Genomic DNA, 10,348 nt, shown 5'->3' with positions numbered 1-10,348 from the left:
TAACCATTGTTGGCAGAGCTTAATATTAATGATAATGTGAAAACTGTGTGGTGAATGAACATAAATGTAGCCTTTCTTAAAGCAAGCATGGAAGGAGCACCCAGCAGCAAGAGGTCAGAAGTTCAAACGCTATCACGTTTGAATGAGTTATTTTCTTAGTCATCACACACACGTCAAAATGAAAATCTGAAAGATTTTTCTCATTTCATTTTTTTAAGAAATATATTTCTAAAGAATATATCATACACTCTAGCTTTATAACTTTTTGGGTTTTAAGCCAAAAACAGTTTTCTTAATAAATATATTAAAAAATAGACATAAAAACCACAAAATTCACTCATGATTTAAAAATTACTTACTAGTTCCGCCTCTCAATCAAAAGATGAAAATTTTCACTTGTCAATTTTGTCTGTATTATATTTTTAGGGAGGGCTGTTGAAAACAATGTCCCCGCAGCCACAGGAAAAAGAAGCAGTGAATAAGAAAAATCTATGGGATCGATCCTCAGTATCTTCCTCAGTGCGGTGGGCAGCCTCTTCAATCGGGGGACGAGAGCTTCAAGATTTTTGGAGAGAGAGAGGGAGATGAAATCGGCGTTGTTTCACTGTCGGGGGCAGGATGTGGCTATTGCCCACTCCACGTGGAAACGCCCACCACGTGTCACGCCGCGGGAGGGCAACGGAGATCGCGGAGGCAACTCTCCACCTCTTATCTGCAAATAACAAACAAAACGCTCCCAGCACTCTTTAGCGCGCATCCTCCCTCCTCTCCCCCCCATCTCTTCCCCTGCTCTCTCTCTCTCTCTCTCTCTTTCTCCTTCTTGCTGAGCGTCATGACCACTGCACTGTCTGCGCTATCCCTGCCGATATCTCTCTGCAAGCCGCCTCGATTTTCCTCGAGAAAGGTGATCATCGACTACCCACCATCTTTTTTCAGTGTAATTTGAGTGAGATCGCGAGCTCACGATTCATCTGCTTCCTTGTGCCCATTTCTTGTGATAAGAAGTTGCAGGGGGGCAGAGTGGTAAGGGTAGGCGTGTTTGCGGTGGTGGGGGAGGTGGATGGTAGCAGCATCGAGAAGAAGAGTGGCTTGCATCCTCTCTTCGATGTGGAGGATCCGAGGCCGAGGGTCTTCCGGTCCAAGGGCAAGTTCCTGGACATGAACCAGGCGCTTGAGGTCGCCCGTTATGATATTCAGTACTGTGATTGGCGAGCTCGGCAAGACGTGCTCACCATCATGTTGCTTCATGACAAGGTGAGTTCTTTGCCCCCGTTGTGGCTCCTGAAGTTTTTCTTCTTCTTTCGCTTCGGTGATCAGTGGCATGTATCTGCCGTGGTACCATATACCGCTGACTCAGCAGCAAATTGTTCTTACAGTAGTTGTCCGTATGTTCATAGCATACCTGAATACTTGTTCTTTGTGTAGCTGAGTGATATGATTCTATTCTACTTATTGAAAGAAATTTAAGATTTTGGGCTACATTAGGCTACAGTGATCAGGGAATCATTGATACTTATGCAGAATGTGGTTTAAAATTTGAATTTTTATGGTGTATGTGCCTGTTGTAACTGGACACTTGGATTGCTTTCATCATAGGCAAAAACATTTCGGGTAAACATCATTTGTTATTCGATTTACTCCTTGCAGAATTGTTTTTTTATGTATTCGTTCACCACTTGTTGTCATTTCATCCACGGTCCACCAATGTATTTCTGATTGTGATGTAGTACCCCCTGTGAATGTGCATTACATATGGTGATCCAACACTTATGAGCTTGCGAGGTGATGCATTTTATGGGCGATATTGCTACACTACCACCTGATTTGTCTAGGAAAATTCCTAATCTTTCTTGTCAGTTGTTGCTTTGAGTCTTTGACAAGAACTCATCTAGTTGATCTTGAATCAACAAATATGAAAAGCCCTTTACTGCTATAAATTAGATGCAGAAAGTTTTGTTGCTCTAAATCTTTTATGGGATTCTATTTCTGGGATAGGTTTGGTTGGAATATATTTCATCACCATCTAGTTTCGCCATTTGGTTCTTAAGGGAGAAAAAACTTCCATTGATTGGCTGCATTGCTATGCCATTTCAATCCTGCTATCCAGTAAATCTCTTATCCTGAATAATTTGCCTAAACTACAGATCTGGATGATCCATACACTGTTGGCAACTGTAAATGCAGGGAGCATTTTCTAGTAGTTTTTTTTTTTTCTTTTTTGGTGGTTCTAATTCACAAAGCACATGTGGCTAATGGTTAAAGATGGAATTATAACAACTCGGATACATGGTTTTTATGAAATAAAAAATTGCATGCGTTCTTTTAAATATCATGGGCGTAGATGCTTCAAAATAAACTTGTCATCTAATTGAAGCATCTGATCGTAGTTTCTTAATTGAAGGTAGTGGATGTTCTCAATCCTTTGGCACGTGAATACAAGTCAATTGGCACAGTGAAGAAAGAGCTTGCAGAGCTGCAAGAAGATCTTGCAGAAGCCCATAAACAGGTTCAGTGTATTTTATATCCAAGTTTTATTTTTTTGCTTTTATCTGTCTTCAAATTTATTGAGCTTCAACCCAAACAGGTTCACATATCTGAAGCAAGAGTTTCAGCAGCTCTGGACAAGCTAGCCTTCATGGAGGAGCTCGTGAATGAGAGCCTGGTGCAAAAACAAAACATCCCAGAATCTGATAGGTTGTCACTCTCTCCAAGCACTTCATCAGCATCTAATGACATCGCCAAACCCCGGACCGCACGAAGAAGTTTGAATGTGTCAGGACCTGTACAAAAATATCATCCAAGATTAAAGAACTTCTGGTATCCTGTGGCTTTCTCAGATGACGTTAAAGATGACAATATGGTAAATAATTCTACTTGATGAACAAGCTAATAAGTTCGGATTAATTTTCCTTCTGCATCTGAACTCCTTCCTCATATCAGACTAGTTTAATTCTTTCAAACACTTCAAGAACTGCAAGATCATTTGACAATGAAGGACCACATTCTTGTGTTCCTTTTCTTTCATTATGGTTTTATGCTGTCTGTGAACATCAGCTGCAGTGCAGTAACGGATAAATGTTTCCTCTCATATTTTTCTTTACCAATGTCGGGACAGTCACGGTAGTAGATCTATGCAAATGCAGCTGGAAAGCCCTGTGCATTCCAACATGGCTTGGCATAGATCTTTTATTGTAGGATTTTAATATCCTTGCTGTAAGAGTGATCAAATTACAGAACAATAACATATGCTGTTTATTTTGATTCAGATTCCGATAGACTGCTTTGAGGAGCCATGGGTGTTGTTTCGTGGGAAAGATGGAAAAGTTGGCTGTGTCCAAAATACATGTGCTCACAGAGCTTGTCCTCTTCATCTTGGTTCTGTAGTTGATGGCAATATCCAGTGCCCTTACCATGGTTAGTACAGTGGAAGAAACTATATATTAAACTTTCCTTAGTGGAAACTCAATCCGCTTAGAGTAATTCTTATTTTGAAATACAGCTGTCCAGACTAACTTGAAGTTTTTCTGTTGATATTTTGTAAAAATTTCAAAAAATTCTCAAGTACATTGTTGAAAGTGCAATGTGTTTATCGTGCATTTGCTGAAGTTCTTGTTAAGACAGGACCCAACTTTCTTCTGTTGACTAAGCAATCTGTTTGCCTTAGGTTGGGAGTTTTCAACTGATGGCAAATGTCAGAAAATGCCATCAGCAAGGTTGCTGGATATACGAATAAGGTCTCTACCATGCTTTGAACAGGATGGATTTGTGTGGATCTGGCCTGGAGATGCACCTCCTGCAGCCACCCTTCCTTCTTTGAAACCTCCACCAGGATTTGTGATCCATGCGGAGGTAATGGTCTACCATACTGTTGGATTGTCTGCACATTGCCAAGTCAGAGGAGTGTATATATGTGATCCACCACAGGGCATTCCATAAAATTCAATTGATGAAAAAATTTATGAACTCACATATATCAAGTTTATCCTTGTTGTAGTAGCTTGATACATATATGTTTTACTTTGTGCTGTTCTTTCAGATAACAATGGAGATACCTATTGAGCATGGGCTGCTTATAGACAATCTTTTGGATCTTGCACATGCACCATTCACTCACACATCTACCTTTGCAAAAGGATGGAGCGTACCAAGGTCTATTCGCTGAACTTCATTTTAAGAAATTCCTTGTGATCAAATGTTTGATTAGGAAAAGGAAATGCCATAGAATTCTTGTTTTGTTCACTATGAAGCTGCACTGACCTTTGCAGCCTAGTGAAGTTCCTAACACCGGGAAATGGACTACAAGGGCATTGGGATCCATATCCAATTGACATGGAGTTCGGGCCACCTTGTATGGTAATATCAACCATCGGAATTTCTAAGCCAGGGAGGTTGGAGGGACAGAACACGAGGCAGTGCTCCACCCATCTACATCAACTCCACGTGTGTCTGCCTTCAACCAGGCATAAAACACGACTTTTATACAGGATGTCTTTGGATTTTGCTCCATTTCTCCAACACCTTCCCTTCATGCAAATTCTGTGGAGGCATTTTGCAGAAAAGGCAAGTCATCTTCTCTTTACCAAAGAAACTTAGCAATGCAATTGTGTACATACATCCATGCAGAATATTTAGCAGAGAACATGAGCCCCTTCTCTTGTTCAGAGAAAATGTGGAAATGGTGATTTTCTTCACATTCTCACACACAAACAGCTGTTTGCATGCCTGTGCTGTCTTTCTAGAGACTGTTAGGTGTTCCATTCACATGTTTTTTGATCAATCATATTAGATTGGTCTTTGTTTTTTCTGCACTTGAGATAATCATCCAAATGAATTCCTTGGCTCCTAAGGTAACTCCTAACTGCAGCTGTATTCCGAACCAGCATTCCTATGCTAACCATTCCGACAAGACTTTGCTATCTGCATGACCTAATGGTTGCATAGTCATAAAATGACATCACTGTTGCTTCCGGAATTTCGTGTTATAACTGATCAGACACTGCATGCAGGTCTTAAATGAGGATCTAAGGCTTGTGGAAGGTCAGCAAGAGCGGATGATCAATGGGGCAAATGTTTGGAACTGGCCTGTGGTATATGATAAGCTTGGAGTAAGGTACAGAATATGGAGAGATGCACTTGAAAGAGGCAACAAGAAGCTTCCATTCGAGAGGTCCACAGAGTGAAAACTTCCAAAGAGTAGCTCAAATTCCCACTTATTTGGAAGGGACGGTAAGATTCATTCTTCATGTAGCTCTAGATAATATGGATTTTCCTGCCTTTGAAGTCTGATTCACAGGAGTCCATAATTCACTTCCTGGAAGGGCAGCATCAAAATTTCTTTCCCTCAAAGGAAATTGTATATGGGTTAAGGTTGCAAGTAATTTGCGTCTTAATCGTCTAGAGTATTTTCATGTACAGTGCCTATGCTGATTTTTCTTCCTTTTCACCCTTTTATCACCCCATCTGAAGCTTCAACGAGGCTTATTCCCTTTTGTATGTGAACTGGAAAAATATTTGGCATTATCATGTCGATGGTTAAATTTGATAGTACAAATGAAAATTATTCTTGATTCACCTCCTTATACTCAATTGTTGCCATTGAAACTAAATAAATTCGGTATTTTTTCTTCTCTTTCCTTTTATTTTCGTGTTCCTTTATTTGTGGCTTTGAAATCGAGGGCAAGGTGTCATGGACACATCATCACATAAAAAGCCAACAGAGTGGTTCCAAAACAATGCAAATCATATCAAAATGGACCAAGCTGCAAAGTGTGGTAGAAGACGCTTCGCATGGATTCTTCTGACATTTTTGATAATGTGAAATTTTGTGGCCACTGGTTCATGTCCTCCTTCACATGCACCATCACTCAAGGTTCTAGGTGAAGTTGGATACTTCCTGTTATTTTCACATCCGACCCACAATCTTGTTGACGGAAGGCTCAAGGCTGAGAGTAAAGACAGGTGGAGAGCAGTGGGTAAGAACTAAGAAGGGGAACTGAAAAGGGCTGTAAGGTGATTCTCTCCAGTCATCTTCTTAGGCACGCATGGACTTACTGAGATCGCACCATTTACTCCCTGACAATAGCTGTCTGGTTTCTAGAGGTTCCTTTAGAGGAAAACAAAGGGGAAGGCAATAGATAGGACGATGGTAATAAATCATGAAAATTCTAAAGAAACTGATGCTTATCTTTAATGATAAACGAACATTTGCAGGTTTTTAACTGCTCCTAAACCAATGGGAAGGAAAGATGCAGAGCAGTAACTTGAAACCTTACCAAATTTTGTTTAACTGAACAATCCGATCAATGTAAAAATAAGGACTTCTGCAGTGAGTTGCAGTTTTGCTGATGGGTCACAATCTGACCTGTCTCATCTTTCATCTACAATTTGATCTCCATTGCAACTGTTTGCACTATTCTCCTGATATTGGTTTCACCCATGATCCGGTCAGCTGCCATGAGTAGTGGTAGGTGAAATCTGATACACCTGACTGTTTCTCATGAACAAGCGCGAGCAATGGGTCATCAATAGTGATCGGTTCAGATTCTGGTGTTGAGATGGGGAAAGCACAATATTTACTTGCTAAGGCATAATTAAGTCATCTGGAATCACCTTTCTTGCCATAGCTGGTAGTCTTCTTCAGTTTTGCTTTCTTGGCAGTAAACCAATAGATAATCTGATTCACTTTGTCATCGTCTGGAGTTGGACTACAAGTTGATGAATGTGGGACAGAAAGTGGGGTGCCAACATGCATGTACCATGGAAGCTTTAAAAAAATCTGCGCAAGCAGGAGGAGGCCAGCAGCCAAGACTTCTTGACCACAAGTTTCTCTCACCTCTTCAAACCATTTTCCTGGTGACCGGATCCTGTTGTGACCCCACAATAATTGGTTAAACAAAGAGCACAACCAGACATTGAAGAAAGATTTTTTTTTGGATATTCACATATTCGGGTTCAAATACAAAAAAAAAACAAAAAAATCATATCTAAATCCAAATCCTACTTTTACATTCACTTCTGAATCCAAATCCAAATTTTGAACCAAATCTAGCCGTTTTTCAAAATGTGAGAGCATTGAATTTGGATTCAAAACTAGATGCTGATTCATTTCCTAATAATGTAATTAGGTTTCTTTAACTTTATAAATGCATTATTGTTAATTGTTACTGTAACATGGTTGGCCTCTTATGACAGGGTATATAATAGATAAGTAACTATATCTTGGTGCAAAGAAAATGAGATTAAGAAAGAAGAGCCTATGATGAAGGCTAAAGCTAAATATGACATGGCTCTTAATTGGATCAAGGGTAGGTGTAGCTAAGTGGATTAAGTTAGTGGATTGTGAATCCACCATTAGTGGGTTCAAATCCCATATTGATTTCGAACTCTAATCAACATCTAATTTTTATGAGTGGCTACATGGACGATCATTTTGACTTATCGCCGACACACAAAAAAGATTTTGAGCATATCAGTAGAGCCATAGTGGGAAGAAAGAGCTTGGTCTTAAGAATGGAAACCCACTAAGTTGAACTACATATATGAGTAGTGATTAGGGATGTCAACGGATTGGATTTGAATAGTGTATACTCTTAACCATATCTGTTTTTCAGATATTCATATAGTCAGATTCGAATTTTGACTCAAATACGAATAAAGAAAAGTTATCTCTGAATCCAAGTCCAAATCTGGTTTCACAATCTGAATTCGATCTGAATCCAATTTTTACATTCATATTCAAAGCCCATTTTTGAATCGAATTTGCCCAATTTTCAAAATACAAGAGCATTAAATATAGAATATTTGTTTAAAAATAAATCCGATCCGGATCTGTATCTGAATCCAATCTGATTTATTAAATCTGATCGAATGTATCTGAATCCAATTCAATCCGGATCTGTAGCTGAATCCAATCGGATATTTATGTATATCTGAATCTAAATCCAACTCCGATTAAATGTCATTTATTAAATCTGATTCCAGTCTGATTTCTTAATCGGATATTAGATTGTTTTTCACATCTGATTTTTTCAGAAAGGTTTGATTGGATGTCGGATCTAAATCGAATATATTGACATACTAAAGATGCCAATTTTTTTTCCCTTGAAAATGTTTGTTAGTGACGAAATCTTTTGAATGAAAACATTGTCAGACCTAGAGCGGTCTCACATTTTTCATGAAAACAGAAGCATTACATTTTTCATGAGAAAAGAAGCATCTAAGATCGGCAACTACCATTCTTCGAACTTCAACAATGTTTATATGGAGGGAAACAAGGGAAACGGAAGGACGGAAAATAAAATTGTGTCCAGATATTAGAGAGAAGAAGTGAGATGACGGGAAATAAAAGGAAAAATCTTTGTATCTCCAATCCATAAGAAAATGTTAAGTGGGTGGGAGCAGAATGAGTATGATACAAAACGAGAAATTTGCTCTCATCATTTTCCTTTTGAGTTTATAGAATTCGAATGCCAAAATAGGATATTCCCCTATGTAATTAGCTTTCTTTGATGGCAAAAATAGAAGTCAGCTGCTGTGAGACGTTTGATAATGGTTCATACGTTGATGAGTTTAGTCTTAACTAAATAAATTCAACACACTTAAAAAGTAATGTTGCAACTATTTTTTTAATTTGAATAAACTGTTTGATAGAAGCTTTGAAGTTAGGCATGATTGGTGCACTTGTTCAATTGTTCCATGATAACTGAAGAGTGATATCAATAAGAAGTGGAGTTGCATGGCTCAAAAAGCGAATGTATAATGGCAAAATATCATTATGTATATGATATGATAAGAAAGTTGTTGATTGCTTTGTTACTTGATATAATCGTTGAGGTTTATATTGATAACTGAGTTATGATGGCATGCCAATGATAGAGAACTACATAATATGTACTTGAAAAACCTGCAAAAGTGAGAGGAGATCAGATGGGTCTGGTGGCCAAGTGAGAGATGTTTTTGTTATAATAGCTATGAGCATAAGACATGTAGAGGCGAATCTTGGGGAGGGGAGGCAAGCGAGGGCCATGGGCCCCTGAGATTTTGAAAAATAAATATCTACCTAGTAATATTTTCAAAAATTTTAATTGGCCCTATAAAAAGTTTTTACATGATATAGTCCGCCCTACGACAGTCCGTCCGTAGACCTTTCAGTGTTACTAAGAGAAAAATCATAGCTCCGTCCAATAGCGGAGCTCCGTTGTAGCTGGCATGGCAGACAATTGCTCACCCCAGCCCACAAAATTTACTTTGGTAACATATACAAACTGCACTAATTTTCGTATTTTTGCATATAAGTTCCCCTTTAAAGCATGAAATTTAATCTTAGAGTGCCCCTTAACCAAAATATTCTGGCTCCGCTCCTCATGAAAATGGTTCTCCCACTATGTTGCTGATATTTTTCTTTTGCCTTTTTTATCCAATCACTATATTAGATATTTATTTTAGCTAACTACTGAATTATTAGAAACTCAGCTATAATGAAGGGTTTTAAGCACAAGGATTAAATTGCATCTATATCCACTAAATATGGAGCGATCATAGCTAAAGTGTCCCTTTCTTTTTTGTAAATTCTAGTGCTTTCTTCAAGTGGAATAATGAATAAAGCCCTCTGTTTGTTTATAAGGAAAAAAGAATGTTGAAGGCCTCTGGAGCTACCAACCTTTTCATCCTTTATTTTAACACCAACAACATTCCAAACTCCAATGGGCGAGTTTCACCAAGGTAAGTTTTACCAACATAGTAAAATTTATTTGCCCACTAATCGTGTAGAAGGGATAAATAAAGACATCATGTGCATCCATACGTCTCTTGTACTTTGAGCATCTGTTGCTCTTGCTTTAGTAATCCTTCTTGTGTGTATGTTTTGATTTACATATGCATTTGTGTGCTCAGTTGAATATATATTTACATGTGAAGGCATTGTGTACATATTCATTTTGAATTCTTTGGAGAATATGGTGTAGGCGCAATTCGACAATCCATAATGAAGAAGCCTTGTCTCCTCAACAAGACTCTTATGCCATCTGGTGGGTTTGTGTTGATGGCTTCTATGCTTCCCTCAAGAATTTTGTAAATGACAGAAATGTCCTCTAGGTTCTAGCTACTGGGATTGTTCCTAACAAGTGCCCCCTTATATTCACAGGTTAAGTGTGTCTGCAAGTTGCCTCTATAGCTTCTAACGGAAGAGAGCTGATCGCCTTTTTGTTTAAATACTCGACTGGACTACAGGTTGACCAGGTAGTAGTGTGGTGGGAGTCATATCGTTCATCAGCTCTTGATGGTTGGTGTTTTGAAGAGGTTTGAGAATATATTGCTGACTTCTAACAACAAGCTTTGGCTTAGAAGACTT

The 10,348-nt window shown here is 38.7% G+C and overlaps 1 protein-coding gene across 3 annotated transcripts; it reads left to right on the top strand.

Moving 5' to 3' along the window:
- The first annotated feature begins 737 nt into the window (after positions 1-737).
- On the top strand, positions 738-5,579 carry LOC116246247 (chlorophyllide a oxygenase, chloroplastic). Of its 3 annotated transcripts, none has more exons than XM_031618012.1 (9): positions 738-904; positions 1,012-1,254; positions 2,402-2,506; positions 2,585-2,860; positions 3,267-3,414; positions 3,665-3,849; positions 4,037-4,149; positions 4,266-4,560; positions 5,007-5,579. In XM_031618012.1, exons 1-9 carry the CDS (start codon positions 833-835, stop codon positions 5,178-5,180), a joined length of 1,611 nt encoding a protein of 536 aa, XP_031473872.1. In that variant the 5' UTR covers positions 738-832; the 3' UTR covers positions 5,181-5,579. The 3 variants fall into 3 exon arrangements, with proteins under 3 accessions (XP_031473872.1, XP_031473871.1, XP_031473870.1); XM_031618011.1 differs by having other exon boundaries at positions 1,003-1,254; XM_031618010.2 differs by having other exon boundaries at positions 740-904; positions 1,006-1,254.
- The last annotated feature ends 4,769 nt before the right edge of the window (positions 5,580-10,348 follow it).

The sequence above is a fragment of the Nymphaea colorata genome, chromosome 1 (genome assembly GCF_008831285.2).
Source record: "Nymphaea colorata isolate Beijing-Zhang1983 chromosome 1, ASM883128v2, whole genome shotgun sequence".
Classification (NCBI taxonomy): Eukaryota; Viridiplantae; Streptophyta; class Magnoliopsida; order Nymphaeales; family Nymphaeaceae; genus Nymphaea; species Nymphaea colorata.
The sequence above is the reverse complement of the archived record's forward strand: the minus strand, read 5'-3'. Positions and strand labels throughout refer to the sequence as shown.

Excerpts from the sequence above, each read along its gene's own strand:
- LOC116246247 (XM_031618011.1), top strand. The coding sequence starts at position 833 with ATGACCACTGCACTGTCTGCGCTATCCCTGCCGATATCTCTCTGCAAG. Across the intron at positions 1,255-2,401 it reads TCATGTTGCTTCATGACAAG|GTAGTGGATGTTCTCAATCC; the intron begins GTGAGTTCTTTG and ends TCTTAATTGAAG. Across the intron at positions 3,415-3,664 it reads TATCCAGTGCCCTTACCATG|GTTGGGAGTTTTCAACTGAT; the intron begins GTTAGTACAGTG and ends TGTTTGCCTTAG.